Source organism: Pristiophorus japonicus, chromosome 2, assembly GCF_044704955.1.
Source record: "Pristiophorus japonicus isolate sPriJap1 chromosome 2, sPriJap1.hap1, whole genome shotgun sequence".
NCBI classification, from domain to species: Eukaryota; Metazoa; Chordata; class Chondrichthyes; family Pristiophoridae; genus Pristiophorus; species Pristiophorus japonicus.
Genome location: NC_091978.1, coordinates 11,001,012 through 11,021,318, shown reverse-complemented (window position 1 = coordinate 11,021,318; position 20,307 = coordinate 11,001,012). Strand labels below are relative to the sequence as shown.

General features: G+C 48.8%; 1 protein-coding gene across 1 annotated transcript in view; it reads right to left on the bottom strand.

Annotated features, from left to right (window-relative positions):
- sema4f (sema domain, immunoglobulin domain (Ig), transmembrane domain (TM) and short cytoplasmic domain, (semaphorin) 4F) overlaps nucleotides 1–20,307 on the bottom strand; it is a 247,642-nt gene that overhangs the window by 97,902 nt on the left and 129,433 nt on the right. The window contains exon 3 of the mRNA XM_070866783.1: nucleotides 18,943–19,002. Coding sequence (XP_070722884.1) covers nucleotides 18,943–19,002 — 60 coding nt within the window. The remainder of the gene's footprint in view (nucleotides 1–18,942; nucleotides 19,003–20,307) is intronic.

The following is a 20,307-nucleotide window of genomic DNA, read 5'->3' as shown; positions in this document are numbered from 1 at the left end:
TAACAGTTTTCTAGCTTTTGCAAAGGCATTTTCTTGGCTTTTAGCCCATACCCATTCGTCTCCTTTACGCAGTAAGGCATGCAGGGGTTCTAACAGTGTGCTGAGACCCGGTAAGAAGTTATCAAAGTAATTCAAGAGTCCTAGAAACGACCACAGCTCCATCACGTTCTGTGGCCTCGGTGCGTTCCCAATTGCCTCCGTCTTCGAATCGGTGGGCCTGATGCTGTCCACCGCAATTCTTCTCCCAGGAACTCCACTTCAGGCGCCAGGAAAACGCACTTCGAGTGTTTTAACCTGAGTCCCACGCGGTTGAGTCGACTAAGAACCTCCTCCAGCTTCTGCAGATACTCGACTGTGTCCTGACCTGTAACCAAGATGTCGTCCCAAAAGACCACCGTGCGCAGGACCAACTTCAGTAAGCTTTCCATGTTTCTCTGGAATATCGCTGCAGCTGATTGAATCCCAAACGGGCATCTGTTGTAAATGAAGAGACCTTTGTGCGTGTTGATGCAGGTGAGGCCCTTCAATGATTCCTCCAGCTCCTGCGTCATGTAGGCCGAGGTCAAGTCCAGCTTCGTGAACGTCTTTCCTCCCGTCAGTGTCGCAAAAAGGTCGCCTGCCTTTGGTAGTGGGTATTAATCCTGCAGGGAGAAACGATTGATAGTTACTTTGTAATCACCACAGATTCTGACGGTGCCGACTCCCTTGAGGACTGGAACAATCGGACTGGCCCACTCGTTGAATTCGATTGGCAAAATGATGCCCTCTCGTGCAGCCGGTCCATCTCGATCTCCACCCTCTTAGCATGTACGGTACTGCTCTCACTTTGTGATGGATGGGTCGTGCCCCCGGAATTAGGTGGATCTGCACTTTTGCTCCTTGGAACTTCCCGATGCCTGGTTCAAACAGCGAGAGGAACTTGTTTAAGACCTGGGCACACGAAGTGTCGTCGACGGACGAGAGCGCTCGGACGTTGTCCCAGTTCCAGCGTATCTTTCCCAGCCAGTTCCTGCCGAGCAGCGTGGGATCATCACCCAGAGTGGTAACTTGTCTCCATCGTAGGAGACCTTTACGGTAGCACTGCCAATTACGGGAATCAGTTCCTTTATGTAAGTTCTCAGTTTAGTGCGAATGGGAGTCAGGACTGGCCTTGAGGCCTTGCTGCACCATAATTTATCAAAATTCTTTTTGCTCATAAAGGACTGGCTCGCGCCCGTGTCCAGCTCCATTGACACCGGGAGTCCATTTAATTCAACCTTCAGCATTATCGGGGGACAATCTGTGGTAAATATGTGCACCCCATATACCTCTGCCTCCTCGGTCTGAGGCTCTGAGGCTTGTGATGTGCTGTGGATCTGTCCTCCTCTGCAACATGGTGGTTTGCAGGATTAGCAGGGTTTGCAGTTCACCTGCACATACGTTGGAGATGTCCCATTGTTCCACAGTCCTTGCAAACGTATCCTTTGAAGCAGCATGAATGAAAACGATGATCACCCCCGCAGTGCCAACAAGGTGTTAATGGCCTAGCATTCATCACTCTTGATGGTGGACTCTGAGACATCTGCGGACGTGCAGCTGCAGGTACGTGTGACCTGCCCTGTACATTGCGAATCAAAAACAACATTACTTTGTTCACAGTACTTGTAGCAGCACTTGTGTGCTGAGAGATTTGCTTGGTATTGTCACTGGTGGCAATGAATGCCTGGGCTATCACTATGGCTTTACTCAAGGTTAGGGTCTCTACAGTCAAGAGTTTGCGAAGTATCACTTCCAGGTCAATGCCAAGTACAAAGAAGTCCCTGAGAATGTGCTCCAAATGTCCTTCAAATTCGCAATGTCCTGCAAGGCATCTTAGCTCGGCGACATAGCTCGCCACTTCCTGGCCTTCAGACCTTTTGCACGTGTAAAACCGGTACCTCGCCATCAAAACGCTTTCCTTCGGGTTCAGATGCTCCAGGACCAGTGTGCATAAATCATCGTACGATTTCTCTGTGGGTTTCGCTGGAGCTAGCAGGTTTTTCATGAGGCCAGATGTTGGTGCCCCGCAAACGGTGAGGAGAATCGGCCTTCGTTTGGCAACGTTCGCTTCCCCTTCCAGCTTGTTGGCCACGAAGTATTGGTCGAGTCGCTCCACGAAGGTTTCCCAATCATCTCCCTCCGAAAATTTCTCCAGGATGTCCACTGTTCGCTGCATCGTTGGGTTCGTCATCTGTATCTCATCACCAGTTATGTATCAATAAAGAGTCTGACCAGATACTGTGAGCTTAAAGTAAAGTGTGACCGTAGTCTTTTATTACAGGTCTCTAGATTGCATCTCTAGCCTGTGAGGCCTCCTTAAGTACAGGTGCGTCCAAGGGATTGTGGGATCCCTTGGGACTCCAGGGGATGAGCCCTCTGGTGGTTACACAAGGTATTTATAGATTTACATATATAACCGCAACATAAATCGCAAAAAACAAGCACATTTACCTGAGGTCGACATTATATACCTCACTACGGCCGCTACAGCTCGAACCACCCGCCTTCACAGATGGTCCCAGATGGGTGCTCTATGGAGTGCTACGGATCGGGCGGCGGCCAAAAATCGAGCTGGTGTCGCAACCAGGAGCGTTGCACACCAGCTCGCCTCTTCCGGGCGGTAATTCTCTGCGCCCCGCTGAAATTGGCAGCGAAAGCTGCAGCGGGGTGCTGAAAGCTGGTTGCCTGCCCCATTACCGCTGCCATTGCCGCTCCTCCGGGATGCTAACAGGGGCTGCAGAAGTCGTAAAACCCAGCCCAAGAACTCTATACAGGTTGGACCTCTCTTATCCGGGACTCCCTTATCTGGCACCACCCCTTATCCGGAATGATTCTGGTGGCCAGGGGCGCATGCGCAGAACGCAGCTGACCTCCACCCCAACTTTGGGGCCACACCGACACTCGGCCCATTGGGGCCACACTGACACTCGGCCCATTGGGGCCACACCGACACTCGGCCCATTGGGGCCACACTGACACTCGGCCCGTTGGGGCCACACCGACACTCGGCCCATTGGGGCCACACTGACACTCGGCCCGCTGGGGCCACACTGACACTCGGCCCGTTGGGGCCACACCGACACTCGGCCCATTGGGGCCACACTGACACTCGGCCCATTGGGGCCACACCGACACTCGGCCCATTGGGGCCACACTGACACTCAGCCCGTTGGGGCCACACCGACACTCGGCCCATTGGGGCCACACTGACACTCGGCCCGTTGGGGCCACACTGACACTCGGCCCGTTGGGGCCACACCGACACTCGGCCCGCTGGGGCCACACTGACACTCGGCCCGTTGGGGCCACACTGACACTCGGCCCGTTGGGGCCACGCTGATACTCGGCCCATTGGGGCCACACTGACACTCGGCCCATTGGGGCCACGCCGACACTCGGCCCATTGGGGCCACACCGACACTCGGCCCATTGGGGCCACACCGACACTCGGCCCATTGGGGCCACACTGACACTCAGCCCATTGGGGCCACACTGACACTCGGCCCGTTGGGGCCACACTGACACTCAGCCCATTGGGGCCACACTGACACTCGGCCCATTGGGGCCACACCGACACTCAGCCCATTGGGGCCACACTGACACTCAGCCCATTGGGGCCACACTGACACTCGGCCCGTTGGGGCCACACTGACACTCGGCCCGTTGGGGCCACACTGACACTCGGCCCGTTGGGGCCACACTGACACTCGGCCCATTGGGGCCACACCGACACTCAGCCCATTGGGGCCACACCGACACTCGGGCCACCGGGGGCCATGCCGACACTCGGCCCATTGGGGCCACACCGACACTCGGCCCACCGGGGCCACACCGACACTCGGCCCGCTGGGGCCACACTGACACTCGGCCCGTTGGGGCCACACTGACACTCAGCCCATTGGGGCCACACTGACACTCGGCCCGCTGGGGCCACACTGACATTCAGCCCATTGGGGCCACACCGACACTCGGCCCATTGGGGCCACACCGACACTCAGCCCATTGGGGCCACACTGACACTCGGCCCGTTGGGGCCACACCGACACTCGGCCCATTGGGGCCACACCGACACTCGGCCCATTGGGGCCACACCGACACTCGGCCCATTGGGGCCACACCGACACTCAGCCCATTGGGGCCACACTGACATTCAGCCCATTGGGGCCACACCGACACTTGGCCCGCTGGGGCCACACCAACACTCGGCCCGCTGGGGCCACACCAACACTCGGCCCATTGGGGCCACACCGACACTCAGCCCATTGGGGCCACACCGACACTCGGCCCATTGGGGCCACACTGACATTCAGCCCATTGGGGCCACACCGACACTTGGCCCGCTGGGGCCACACCAACACTCGGCCCGCTGGGGCCACACCGACACTCAGCCCATTGGGGCCACACCGACACTCGGCCCATTGGGGCCACACCGACACTCGGCCCATTGGGGCCACACCGACACTTGGCCCGCTGGGGCCACACTGACACTCAGCCCATTGGGGCCACACCGACACTCAGCCCATTGGGGCCACACTGACACTCGGCCCGCTGGGGCCACACTGACACTCGGCCCATTGGGGCCACACCGACACTCAGCCCATTGGGGCCACACTGACACTCGGCCCATTGGGGCCACACTGACACTCGGCCCATTGGGGCCACACTGACACTCGGCCCATTGGGGCCACACTGACACTCGGCCCATTGGGGCCACACCGACACTCAGCCCATTGGGGCCACACTGACACTCGGCCCATTGGGGCCACACTGACACTCGGCCCATTGGGGCCACACTGACACTCGGCCCATTGGGGCCACACCGACACTCGGCCCATTGGGGCCACACCGACACTCAGCCCATTGGGGCCACACTGACACTCGGCCCATTGGGGCCACACCGACACTCGGCCCATTGGGGCCACACCGACACTCGGCCCATTGGGGCCACACCGACACTCGGCCCGCTGGGGCCACACTGACACTCGGCCCATTGGGGCCACACCGACACTCAGCCCATTGGGGCCACACTGACACTCGGCCCATTGGGGCCACACTGACACTCGGCCCATTGGGGCCACACTGACACTCGGCCCATTGGGGCCACACTGACACTCGGCCCATTGGGGCCACACCGACACTCAGCCCATTGGGGCCACACTGACACTCGGCCCATTGGGGCCACACTGACACTCGGCCCATTGGGGCCACACTGACACTCGGCCCATTGGGGCCACACCGACACTCGGCCCATTGGGGCCACACCGACACTCAGCCCATTGGGGCCACACTGACACTCGGCCCATTGGGGCCACACCGACACTCGGCCCATTGGGGCCACACCGACACTCGGCCCGCTGGGGCCACGCCGACACTCAGCCCATTGGGGCCACACTGACACTCAGCCCATTGGGGCCACACTGACACTCGGCCCATTGGGGCCACACTGACACTCGGCCCGCTGGGGCCACGCCGACACTCGGCCCATTGGGGCCACACCGACACTCGGCCCATTGGGGCCACACTGACACTCAGCCCATTGGGGCCACGCCGACACTCAGCCCGCTGGGGCCACACCAACACTCGGTCCATTGGGGGTTGCGCCGACACTCAGCCCGCTGGGGCCACACCAACACTCGGCCCATTGGGGGTCGCCCCGACACTCGGCCCGCTGGGGCCACACTGACACACAGCCCGCTGGGGCCACGCCGACACTTGGCCCGCTGGAGCCGTGCCGAAACTCGGCCCGCCAAGGGCTCACCGACACTTCGGGCCTGCCCAGGGCACCGACCTCCTCCCCCCTCCCCCCTCCCCCCCCCCCCCGACCTCGGGCTGAACTCCCTTTATCCGGCAAAATCCCTTATTCGGCACCGGCCAGGTCCCGAGGGTGCCGGATAAGGGAGGTTCAACCTGTACCTCTATTCATGAAGCCCAGGATCCCATAAGCTTTTTTAACTGCTTTCTCAACCTGCCCTACACCTTCAACAATTGTACACATAATCCCCTAGATCTCTCTGTTCATGCACCCCCTTTAGGTTTGCATCCTCTACTCAGTCTGTCTACCAATATGTATTCACTTCTGTTTCTGCGTTAAATTTCATCTGCCACATGTCCGCCCATTCCACTAGCCGTCTATGTCTTCTTGAAGTCTATCACTATCCTCTCTCGCTGTTGACTATACCTCCAAGTTTTTGTGTCATCTGCAAATTTTTAATTGTGCCCTGTACACCCACACCCAAAATCAGTGGTCCTAGAACCAAACCCTGGGGAACACCACTGCATACCTTCCTCCAATCCGAAAAACAATCGTTCACACTACTCTGTTTCCTGTCACTTAGCCAATTTCATATCCAGGTTGCACTGTCCCTTTTTATTCTATGGGCATCAACTTTGCTGGCAAGCGTATTATGTGGCACTTTGTCGAACACCTTTTGGAAATCCATGTACACCACGTCAACCACATTGCTCTCATCAACCCTCTGTTATCTCATCAAAAAAACTCAATCAAGTTGGTTAAACACGATTTGCCTTTAACAAATCCGTGCTGGCTTTCCTTAATTAATCCGCACTTGTCCAAGTGAAAAAATTATGTTTCTAAAAGCTTCCCCAGAGCTGAGGTTAAACTGACTGTCCTCCAGTTGCTGGATTTGCCTTTACACCGTATTTTGAACAAGGGTGTAACATTTGCAATTCTCCAGTCCTCTGGCACCACCCCCATTTCTAAGGAGGATTGGAAGATTATGGTCACTACCTCCGCGATTTCTTCCTTCACTTTCCTCAGCGTCCTAGGATGCAATCGATCCGGTCCTAGTGACTTATCTACTTTAAGTACATTCAGCCTTTCTTGTTCTTCATCTTTATCAATTCCTATTCTATCCAGTATCTCCTCTATCTCCTCCTTTATCTATGTCTACGGCAGTATCTTCATCCTTGGTAAAGCCAGTTGCAAAGTACTCATTTAGTACCTCATCCATACCCTCAGCCTCCATGCGTAGGTCTCCTTTTTGGTCCATAATCTGCCCCACCCCTCCTCTGACTACCACTTTACTATTTATAACTGCCATTCTATTCTCAGACACTCTCTTTGCCCCTCTTATTTTCTTTTTCACTTCTCCTCTGAACTTTCTATATTTAGCCCGATTCTCAGGTGTATTCTCGACCTGACATGCACGCTCTTTTCTGCTTCATTTTACTCTCTATCTCCCTCTTCATCCAGAGAGCTCTGAAATTATTTCCTCTTTGAAGGCAGCCCATTGTTCCATTACAATTTTGCCTGCCAATCTTTGATTTCAATTTACCCGGGCCAGATCTGTTATCATCCCACTGAAATTTGCCTTCCTCCAACTAAGTATTTTTACTCTAGATTGCTCCCCGTTCTTTTCCATAGTTAATCTAAACCTTAAGATACTATGATCACTGTTCCCTAAATGTTCCCCTGCTGACACTTGCTTCACTTGACCGACCTCATTCCCCAGAACCAGATCCAGCAATGCCTTCTTCCTCGTTGGGCCAGAAACATACTGAACAAGAAAGTTCTCCTGAACACACTTGAGAAATTCTTCCCCTTCTCTGCCCTTATCGCAGTCTATATTAGGATAGTTGAAGTCCCCCATTATCACTACTCTAGAGTTCTTGTCTCTCTCTGTATTTTCTCTGAAATGTTGCTCCTACATATTTTTCCCACTAATTGTTGGCCTACAGAAGACACCTAGTAGTATAATGGCACCTCTATTATTTCTTAACTCTAGCCATATAGATTCTGTCCTTGACCCCTCCAGGACATCCTCTCTCTCCAGCACTGTAACATTCTCCTTAACCAATACTGCCACACCACCTCCCTTGCCTTCCCTATCTTTCCTGAACACCCTATATCCAGAAATATTTAATACCCAATCCTGCCCATTTTTGAGCCAGGTCGCCGTTATTTCCATTACATCATATTCCCATGTGGCTATTTGTGCCTGCATCCCACTTACCTTGCTTACTATTCTTCATGCATTCACATCATACACTGTAAACCTATCTTAGACCATCTTGTGTTCTCACTTATTCTGACCCTACCTAATACCTTACTATTTCTTGCTTTAGTGCTATTCGTCTCTCCCAATCCTTTGTGCCCTTTGTTTCTCCTTTCTAATGCTACATCCTGGTGCCCATCCTCCTCCCCAACAGCACTAGCAAACCTCCCAGCGAGGATATTGGTACCGGCTCTGTTGAAGTGCAATCTGTCCGGCTGGCACAGGTCCCACCTCGCCCAGGCACCAATGCCCCAGGAATCTGAAGCCCTCTCTCCTGCACCATCTCTACAGCCACACATTCATCTGTTCTATCCTCCTATTTCTATACTCTCCTCCTGTTTCTACACTCCGCAGTTCCACATGGGAAAGGAATTCACGTCATCACTCTCCACTTTCATGCTCGTCTATGGTCACCAGCAAGAGCATCATAAGCAAAGGCCCAGCAACCCACCCCTGGTTTGTGATTTTTGAGAAGGAAAAACAAATTAGACTATAATGTGGCAGAAGGTCAATCAACTGGATTTTCATCAAGCAATGGCATACTGTAACAGACATTTATTGGAAAAGCTACTTCCTAAATTCCTTTTGGCATTAAAAATTAATAAATCCAATTGATCTTATACTCAGTAAATGTACTATTAAGCTTTTCTTTAAAAAGAAAACTGTGATGTAGCCAACCCATAGTGTGCACAATTCAAACAACAGGAAATAGGATAACACTATAATCTAAGGGAGAAATCTTCCCCGAACCAGTCCCTGGAGAAAACACAGATTCACTGGACAATACTTCGGCAAGAAAATGGCAAATGGAATATAATGTGGAGAAATGTGAAGTATTCACTTTGGGAGGAAAAATAGGAAAGCAGAATATTTTTTAAATGGTGAGAGATTGGGAAATGTTGGTATTGAGAGAGACCTGGGTATCCTTTTCATGAATCACTGAAAGTTAACATGCAGGTACAGCAAGCAATTAGGAAAGCAAATGGTATGTTAGCCTTTATTGCAAAAGGATTTACGTATAAGAGTAAAGAGGTCGTGCTGCAATTATATGGGACCTTGGTGAGACCACACCTGGTGTATTATGTACAGTTTGATCTCGCTGCATAAGAAAGGATATATTTGCCTTAGAGGGAGTGCAATGAAGGTTTACCAGATTGATTCCACGGATGGGGGATTGTCCTATGAGGAGAGATTGTCTCTCTCCAACACCCCCCCTCTCTCTTTCTCCAAACGCCCCTCTCTCTCTCTCTCTCCAACCCCTCCCCTCTCTCTCCGACCCCTCCCCTCTCTCTCTGACCCCCTCTCTCTCTCCGACCCCCTCTCTCTCTCTCTCTCTCTTGGTGACAGCGCGATTGGGTGCGCGTGCGCAAACAGTGGCAGGGCTGACCCCGCGTTTGTGTAGAAGGTCACAAAAATGTTCATGCAGATAATAACTTTGTTCATTTATATGTCCTCTCCTCATTCTTTCTACCAAAATGTATCACTTCACACTTTTCTGCGGTACATTTCATCTGCCATGTGTCCACCCATTCCACCAGCCTGTCTATGTCCTCTTGAAGTCTCTCACTATCCTCCACACTGTTCACTATACTTCCAAGTTTTGTGTCATCTGCAAATTTTTTAAAACTCCTTTGCCCTAGGGGATAGAATGAGGACACAGGTCAAGTGGAAGAGGCAGAATTTGAAGCAGGGCCTAATCCTGAGTCACTTTTTTTTTGTGCGAGATTACAACGGAGTGGCAGACATGACCACCCCTGTACATTGGGAAGTAGGACTGACGGAATGATGTCCCCTGCAGCCAAGGGATAGTATGCCCGTGTGTCAAAGATGGAGTTGGGTGCCCAATGTTAGTTTCCAGAAAGGTCTCCAGGTAAATTACCAGCATATTTTTGAAAATTAAATTCTTCAGCCATAACAGCCTGCACTCTTCAGCAAGACGTTACTCTAAGACGTTCCTGGAACCTCTGTGGGATGAATGCCAGAGAGTGCTAAGAACATTAGGGACAGGAGGAGGCCATTCAGCTCCACGAGCCTGCTCTGCCATTCAATTAGTTCATAACTGATCTGCACCTCAACTCCAGTTACCAGTCTTAATTCAATATCCCTTAATATCCTGACCTAACAAAAAAAGCTACCAATCTCAGTCTTGAAAATTCCAATTAGCCCACCATCCATAGCCATTTGGTGGGGAGACCCAAATAAGTGTTTATATTACAATTTCTTACCGGACCTTATGGCCCAGGAGGAGCAGGGGTGCTGCTCCTGGCCGTGCAAGGACACTTTGAGTCTCTTCTCCCCTGGGCTTTCCCACCCTTGCCAGGCTAACATCCCCAGCATTGAAGCACTGACCACACGCGATCAGCTCCGCTGGGCAAGCCATATAGTTCGCATGCCAGACACGAGACTCCCAAAGCAAGTGCTTTATGCGGAGCTCCTTCACGGCAAACGAGCCAAAGGTGGGGAGCGGAAACGTTATACGGAGACCCTCAAAGCCTCCCTGATAAAGTTCGACATCCCCATGGGAGTTCCTGGCCAAAGACCGCCCTAAGTGGAGAAAGTGCATCGGGAGGGCGCTGAGCACTTCGACTCTCAACGCCGAGAGAGTGCAGAAATCAAGCGCAAGCAGCGGAAAGAGAATGTGGCAAACCAGTCCCACCCACCCCTTCCCTCAAAGACTATCTGTCCCACCTGTGACAGAGTCCATGGCTCTCGTATTGGACTGTTCAGCCACCAAAGAACTCACTTCAGGAGTGGAAGCAAGTCTTCCTCGATCCCAAGGGACTGCCTATGATGATGATGACTCGCGCTCAGCTGTCCACGAGGATTTCCCACCCACCCCGCAACCCGCCCACCCCGAATGCATTCCAGATTAAAATCGGGACTAGGGTCACAAGTGTTACCAACTGACCATCCAACAAAAGCAGACACGTCCCGAGGTTTAAAAAAAGAGCTCTACAGATTCAAGACACTTGATTTGGCGGGTTTCTGTTCTTATCAAATCTTCTCGAATATTTTGAGGATGTAACTAGTAGAGTGGATAAGGGAGAACCAGTGGATGTGGTGTATTTGGACTTTCAAAAGGCTTTTAACAAGATCCCACACAAGAGATTAGTGTGCAAAATTAAGGCACATGGGATTGGGGGTAATATACTGACGTGGACAGAGAACTGGTTGGCAGACGTGGACAGAGAACTGGTTGGCAGACAGGAAGCAAAGAGTGGGAATAAACGGATCCTTTTCAGAATGGCAGGCAGTGACTAGTGGGGTGCCGCAGGGTTCAGTGCTGGGACCCCAGCTATTTACAATATATATTAATGATTTAGACGAAGGAATTGAATGTAATATCTCCAAGTTTGCCGATGACACTAAGCTGGGTGGCAGTGTGAGCTGTGAGGAGGATGCTAAGAGGCTGCAGGGTGACTTGGACAGGTTAGGTGAGTGGGCAAATGCATGGCAGATGCAGTATAATATGGATAAGTGTGAGGTTATCCACTTTGGTGGCAAAAACAGGAAGGCTTATTATTATCTGAATGGTGACAGATTAGTAAAAGGGGAGGTGCAACAAGACATAGGCGTCATGGTTCATCAGTCATTGAAAGTGGGCATGCAGGTACAGCAAGCAGTTAAGAAAGCAAATGGCATGTTGGCCTTCATAGCGAGAGGATTTTAGTATAGGAGCAGGGAGGTCCTACTGCAGTTGTACAGGGCCTTGGTGAGACCACACCTTGAATATTGTGTGCAGTTTTGGTCTCCTAATCTGAGGAAGGATATTCTTGCTATTGAGGGAGTGCAGAGAAGGTTCACCAGACTGATTCTCGGGATGGCAGGGCTGACACATGAAGAAAGACTGGATCGACTAGGCTTATATTCACTGGAATTTAGAAGAATGAGAAGGGATCTCATAGAAGCATATAAAATTCTGATGGGATTGGACAGGTTAGATGCAGGAAGAGTGTTCCCGATGTTGGGAAGTCCAGAATCAGGGGTCACAGTCTAAGTATAAGGGGTAAGCCATATAGGATCGAGATGAGGAGAAACTTTTTCCACCCAGAGAATTGTGAACCTGTGGAATTCTCTGCCACAGAAAGTTGTTGAGTCCAGTTTGTTGGATATATTCAAAAGGGAGTTAGATGTGGCCCTTACGGCTAAAGGGATCAGGGGGGATGGAGAGAAGGCAGGAGTGGGATACTGAAGTTGCATGATCAGCCATGATCATATTGAATGGTGGTGCAGGCTCGAAGGGTTTGCTCCTGCACCTATTTTCTATGTTTCTATGTATTATGAATTGGCTCTTATTGATCAAGTCTGTTTGGGTATTCTTTGCCTGCCTTTCATCTATGATTTAAAAAAAAGGAATTGTTTTGTTTCAAAACTGGAACTTTCAACTTGCTTTAATCTGCTTTCAAGCACAACGCTGTCACAAGCAAAGCTCTAAGTTACATTTTCCTTTTCGCCTAAATAGAAAACATTCCAAATATGCATAATTTTTCCTCTCCCTTTTCTGTAGTGCTTTTCTTTTGTGGTAAACATTTGCTTCTTTAGAGAATAATCAAGCTTTCAAGACAGACAGCATGGAAAAATATCCCCATTGTTCTCTTTTCCTGGTGTCCACAAAGGCGTACTTGTTAAGCAGCGACAGCACATCCCCTCACTGATCTCATCAAAAGAATTAAGCGGCAGAATCTTTTTTCTGATCAAATGAATTATATATTACAGTATAAATTGAACACTTAACGCTGCACTGAGACTGACTTTAAAAACGAATCTGATACATTGAAGCTTAAGATTCAATCACCAGATTGTTAAATGATTTTTCCATCTGCACTAACTGCTAATTGATACCACTGTGACTAGGTTTATTTACTAGAATAGTAGCAATATAGATATGTACATGACTGGAAAAGACCACACCGGCCATTCTATGGCTTCCAAGGCTTCAGAAATATCATACTATAGTCTTGTATCGCTCATTTGCTTATTTTGTAAAAAAAATACATAGTTCCCTCTTAAATTTGTCAGCACCAGCTGCCTCCGTGCCTCCTTGGGAGGTCTTTTCCTCACATTCACCAGCATCTGTGTGAGCCCTGAAGGGACCAGAGGCATTTCATTGAAAAGTTCTGCACAGTCAAATTAAAGTAATTTTGAGACCAGCTCAGTGGGTTGCAATGTTCTGAGCAGATTCATGTTTCTATTGCTGCAAAACATGTAGCCCTACTTATTGACACAGTACTCTAAGAAAAAGTCCACCCAAGCAGACGCACCCAATGTGTGATGCATTTCCTGGGACTGATTTTCCGAAAGCTCACTCCTGGCATGGAGTCTCGCAGTCTGGGAGTGCATATTTGCAAATCGCAGCGGCCATTTTCTATCCATTAAAATTAAACAGTTGAAAGGTGCGGGCCTGCGCTTTCCGAATTTGCAATCCCAGCCGCTGAAGCTCCACATCGGAAATATGCATTTGGAAAATCGTCCCTCTTATATGATACTCACGAGACATAGCTGAGGCCCCATCTGTCCTCTCTGATGAATGTAAAAGATCGCATGGCACTATTCAAAGATCAGTTCTTCCCTGGGTCTGGGCCAAATATTTATCCGTCAACCAACATCACCAAAACAGATTATCTGGTTGTAATCTTATTGCTGTTTGTAAGGATCATACTGTCTGCAAATTGGCTACTGCATTTCCTACACTGCATACACTTCAAAATGTCATCTATGGCTGTAAAGCAATTTGGGACATCCTGTGGACGCTGTATAAATGCAAGCTCTTTGTTTTTTTGTTTCTCCTAATTAATCACCTTTAATTGCTCCCAACGCTACAAACACCAACAAGGGACCTATAATCAACAGTGCTACACAGCTCAAAAAAGCACTTTTCAGACACAAGCCAAGTTCAACGGGACAGAATCTAGAATACTAACCCTTGGTATTTGTTCACATTTCAAGTGGACATATTACAGAAATTTCATACCCAGCATTGAGCTTTACTGAAATCTTAGTTGGAGTGTGCATTTATTGTGCAACATGCATAAAGGAAAATATGACTTGGCAAAATACCCCAGGAGTGCATCCATTCATTTTAATGGATGGAAAAACACAGGCTGTGCACCCACAATACACTCCTTGATTCCCCACTGGGAGCACCAGATTAGCTCTATTGCTTTGTTTTGTTCCTATGCAAGATAGGAAGCCATGCTCAGCCCAACCTTGTCCTCATACAATATTCACACACACTCACACACATTTCCAGCAGTGTTACTGGACAGCGAACAGGAGCACGAACCAGGGCTGATTTTTTTTTTGCTGTTGCCTACCCCAGCCCAGACCAAATTGTAGTGTCCCAATTTCCAACCCAGTCCACATCAACTAATTCAGCGTGGATTGGAGGGTGAACACAGGACTGTCTGGCCTGTATGACTGTTCTATGCTTCCTTACAAGCTGAGCCATTGTAAGAACACCCACTCAATTAATGTTAATAAAAAATATAAAGTACTCTACAGGATACATACACCCTTGGGTACTGCCCAGTGATTATGGTAATAGTCTACAACTCAGGGAACAGACCATTCAGCATCTCGGCCTGCTACGCCATTCAATTAAATCATGACTGATCTGCACATCAACATAATTTTTGCACCTTTTCTCCATATCCCTTGATACCATTATTTAACAGAAATCTATCTCAGTCTTTAAAGCTCCAATTTTCCGAACATCCACAGCCTTTGGGGGAGAATGTTCCAGATTTCTAGTACTCTTTGTGTGAAAAAGTTCTTCCTGATTTTGTTCCTGAATAGCCGACCTATAATTTTATGATTATATCCCTTTGTTGATCTCAATCCACCAGAGGAAACAGTTTCTCCATATATAGCCTGTTCGATAATTCCTTCCTTATCCTTTTAACGGATGATTCAAAAAACTAGAGACAATAATATGTCTGATAATTAACATTTATTACAAAACATTAATCTTAAAACTCCATACAGAGCAATACACATCAGCCTTAGGTCTAACACATGCGTGCATAGAATTTGGTTGCAAATCATGGAAATGGGTTCTCCAAATCAGTTCACGCTAACTGGTATTGAAGGTTGCCAAAAGTTTCTTCTTAACTGAGCAAAAGCATTGCATCTCTTACCATTTTCTTTCTGGTCTGCTTTCTGCTGGATGCAAAACTATCTGGTATTTTATAATTCCCTTGTCTTTTCCTACCATACTGTTACTTCCCATCATTGCTTTTTCCAAGTCATAGCTTTGTTGTACAAAACTTTTGATGTATGTACTATAGCAACACTGCCTTTTTATATTGCAGCAATCTCATCTCTTATACTTCCCCTGCTGTGATAAAAAGCCTGTAATCTAATTCTAACAACCCTTTTAGCTCAATACTTATCCATATATGCCTATCCTTACAGTACAATGACTTTGACCCTGAAATTCATCCTTCTCCAATGTTATCAGCCTCATGGAGGAGAAAAGACAATAGTGAGGGGGGGGGGGGGGGGATAATGGCATTTTGGCAGGATAATGTGAATTATTCCCACCCGTAGGGAGTCGGAGGGAAGAGTCAGAAAATTCAGCACTTTTTAACTGTGACACCGCCTCCTAGCACTTTGGGGTGCTGTTTGAGGCGATGTTGGGATGGGTTTGGGTCGGGACCGGGGCGGTCTCTGTCAGCGCGGCAGTGATGACGTCAGCGCGACACGGACATGCCGCGACGTGCTGATGCATGGCAACGTCCCTCCTTTTCAGTTAAAGGGGAGGGATGCTGCGAGGCTGAATGAGGCCTCCATGGCACCCACTGGGCCACCAGGGATGGGTTCGTCGATGAGGGGATGTCGGGTTGTCTATTGGCGGCTCGGTTGAACCTGTAGTTGCCGTTGTCGGCGTGCAGCAAAAAACAAGGGGTCAGAGCACCAGGCGGGGCAGAAAGTCAGGGCGCGGCGGAAACTTGTTTCTGTCACCCATGGCCCAGGGACAATTGTGGATGGGTCACACCCTCTGCCTGCTCCCAGTCGGTAAGGCCTTACCGCCCCATCTTAGAGATGGTAACGGGTCTTAATAAAAGGGGCAATTTCAGCCCCAAAATTTGCAACAATACAGTTTAAACCAACTCTGCCTACATTAGCTGTATTAGAATAACATTAAAACATACTATATTCTTACATACCCTATCAAATCTTTTTAACACTTTAAACACTGCGATCAAGGGTCATGAGTTCAAATCACACTTAATTTGGTAATTTGTGGGCTAGCACCAGAAAAAAATGACCATGAAAGCTTCTAGTTTATTGTAAAAACCAAACTTGTTCACTAATGCTCTTCAGGGAAGAGAACATGCCCCACCTACCCAGTCTGGACTGCATGTGACTTCAGTCACACATTATTTGGCTGACTCTTAAATGCTTTCGGGGCGACTAGGGATGGTACAATAATTGCAGAGGGACCTGGGGGTCCTTGTGCATGAAACTCTTTTTGGAAAATAGGCATTAGATCAAGTGCCCCCCGATCTGGGGGACACTCCAAAAATAGCAATTGCATTCAAATGTCCCGTACAGGGATCGAACCAGCAACCTTAGTGTTAGTAGCACCATGCTCTAACCAACTAAGCTAACTGACCTCAAAAAGTTAGTTTGCAGGTGCAGCAGGTAATCAGGAAGGCGAATGGAATGTTGGCCTTCATTGCGAGAGGGATGGAGTACAAAAGCAGGGAGGTCTTGCTGCAACTGTACAAGGTATTGGTGAGGCTGCACCTGGAGTACTGCGTGCAGTTTTGGTCACCTTACTTAAGGAAGGATATACTAGCCTTGGAGGGGGTAAAGAGACGATTCACTAGGCTGATTCTGGAGATGAGGGGGTTACCTTATGATGATGGATTGAGTAGACTGGGTCTTTACTCGTTGGAGTTCAGAAGGATGAGGGGTGATCTTATAGAAACATTTAAAATAATGAAAGGGATTGACAAGATAGAGGCAGAGAGGTTGTTTCCACTGGTCGGGGAGACTAGAACTAGGGGGCACAGCCTCAAAATACGGGGGAGCCAATTTAAAACCGAGGTGAGAAGGAATTTCTTTTCCTAGAGGGTTGTGAATCTGTGGAATTCTCTGCGCAAGGAAGCAGTTGAGGCTAGCTCATTGAATGTATTCAAATCACAGATAGATAGATTTTGAACCAATAAGGGAATTAAGGGTTATGGGGAGCGGGCGGGTAAGTGGAGCTGAGTCCACGGCCAGATCAGCCATGATCTTGTTGAATGGCGGAGCAGGCTCGAGGGGCTAGATGGCCTACTCCTGTTCCTAATTCTTATGTTCTTATGTTCTTATACATGCCAGTGCTTCCCACAGCCCAAGAAAAAATATTTTTTAAATTCTAATTCCACTTGATATATCAAATCTCTCTTTTACTTATCAGTAATTATTTCAGTACTGACACAGCTGTAGGATTCAGTAGGTTGGATTTTCCCTATGTTGCTGCCTCAGTTCGCGCCCCAGAGGGGCGGTAATGGTGGCAGGGATAGTTTCCGGACAGGGAGCCAGCTCCCAGCGCCCCGCCAGGAAATTAGTTGCCGGTTTTGTGGGGGCGCTGAGCAGCACCATCAGTTTCGACAGCGCATCGATTTGTGATTGACGCCAACCCTCTTTCACCCTATAGCGCGCCATCGTGGGATCGTGTGGAAAACTCGGAGGATAGAGCTGTCCCGGCAGCAGTGAATGAAGTAGGTAATGAATGAGATAAGTCTGATTGTTTTGTTTAATTTTATCTTTGCGATTTATCCTAAAGTGGGGTGGGCAAGCTATCGGGAATGTTTTTTGTGTGTTTTGTGGGGTGTTTTTTTTCCCCATGGAAGCCTCCCTTAGGGCGCTTCGAGGCCGGCTCTTTAGCAACGGATTTTCAGTTGCTCAGCCGGCCTTGCGGCCTAACAGAGGTGTGCCTCCTTTCGCGCTCCGCTCCACACTCAGGGCCCAAATGACAAGTTTTGTGGCTGCAGGCGCAAACCATTTCCCGGCGCAAACTTTACTGCCAATATGACCAGAACCAAAAATCCAGCCCAACTTTCATAGTGGTTAATGCCCCAACTTCAACAACTTATCAGCCATAAACGCCCAATGCCAACGATACCTACTCTATCAAATGACAATAACATCACTAAATGTCACCATCTGTTACTGGATTAATGCCCATCCATTATCTGCAACATTTGGCTAATCGATTGGTTACATTGCCGAAACAATTCTGCCAAATGGAAACAATTTGCATTTATACAGCGCCTTTGACGTAGAAAAATGTCCCAAGGTGCTTCATGGAGGCATAATCAGGCAAAAATGGATGCAGAGACCTACACAAGGTTGTCTACGTGGGCTGATCAGCAACTGAAGATCATTAAATACACAGACAACGGCAATTCGGGGAACCACGTGAGGAGCATCACACAGGAGCTGAGATGCCATCTTCTGTGCAAACAGTTTTGTTAAACTGTCTCGGGATTTGGGGGACACCACATTTACTGCCTTAAAAGAATTGGGTTTACATAATGCTCTGTAGGGGCTGGGCCAGTCTGAAAAGCATTTGAGCATTAAGAGTCAACCCCATCAGATGCATTCCTGAAGGAGATTCAGTTGGGCTTTTACAACAATCTGCCAGCATTCTTGGTCATTTATTTAATACCAATCCACAAATTACTAGATTTATTGTACTCTTATAGCTTGCCACGATGAGATTTGAACTCACAATCTCTGGCTGCTTACCAGACCCCACACATCCAACTCGACCTGTAGCAGCTATGTAAATTGTATGATCGGCTTCAGTAAATACTCTGGTGTTCAACACATGTAAGAACACCCACCAAGGAGTGACGTAACATTACAGATCTTACAAAAGTTAAGAATAGAATAGAAAGCTTTCAGAACAAACCTCCACCTTGCCTTTTCGGATACAGGAATTATGTTCATTTTCCATTACATTCCACTTTATCTGTAAAACAAATGCCTTCACATCAGACAATTAATACAAGTACAATATTATATAGAAAATGCAAGAACCAGAACACTTGGAGGTCTTTTTTTTTTCTCTTCGTTGCAGTTTTCTCCTCTTCCAAACATTCTGACTCCTTGTTGAAGTCTAGTTCTATGGGTAGTGCCCCCAAACTCTATTACTTTAGCCAAGTGTCCATTCTTAGTATGTGAGACAAAATAGTCATGTGGATCACAAGGAGCATCATAGCTGAGCTTGAACCTGTCTTCAACTCACATTTAAATGCACAGCCTTTGCAGCAGGAGTTGCAGGATGGGAACTGAGAGTTTGACTTTGCCCTCCCTCTCTCTAGCTATGGGATGTTTTCCCCTAGAACGGTGAGCTTAGTCAAAGAGGTAGGTTTTAAGGAGAGTCTTAAAGGAGGAAAAAGAGGTAGAGAGGCGGAGAAGTTTAGGGAGGGAGTTCCAGGGCTTAGGGCCCAGGCAGCTGAAGGCACGGCCACCAATGGTTGAGCGATTATAATCAGGGATGCTCAAGCGGGCAGAATTTGTGGAGCGCAGACATCTCGTGGCGTTGAGAGGCTGAAAGAGATTACAGAGATAGGGAAACAAGGGTGAGAATTTTGAAATCAAGGCGTTGCTTAACCAAGTTAGGTTAGCTAGCACAGGGGTGATGGGTAATTCGAACTTGGTGCGAGTTAGGACACGGGCAACTGAGTTTTGGATGACCTCAAGTTTACGTAGGATAGAATGTGGGAGGCCAGCCAGGACTGCGTTGGAGTAGTCAAGTCTAGAGGTGACAAAGGCATGGATGAGGGTTTCAGCAGCAAATGAGCTGAGACAGGGGCGAAGGCGGCCAATGTTATGGAGGTGAAAATAGGCGGTCTTAGTTATGCTGCGGATATGTGGCCGGAAGCTCATTTCAGGATCAAATATGACACCTAGGTTGCAAACAGTCTGGTTGAGCCTCAGATAGATGCTAGGGAGAGGGATGGATTCAGTGGCTAGGGAACGCAATTTGTGGCGCAGACCAAAGACAATGGCTTCGGACTTCAAAATATTTACTTGGAGAAAATTTCTGCTTATCCAGTACTGGATGATGGACAAGCAGTCTGACAATTTAGAGACCACGGAGGGGTCGAGAGAAGTGGTGGTGAGGTAGAGCTAGGTGTCAGCAGCATACATGTGGAAACTGACTCCATGTTTTCGGATGGTATCACCAAGGGGCATCATACAGATGAGAAATAGGAGGGGGCCAAGGATCGATCCTTGAAGGACACCAGAGGTAATGATGTGGGAGTGGGAA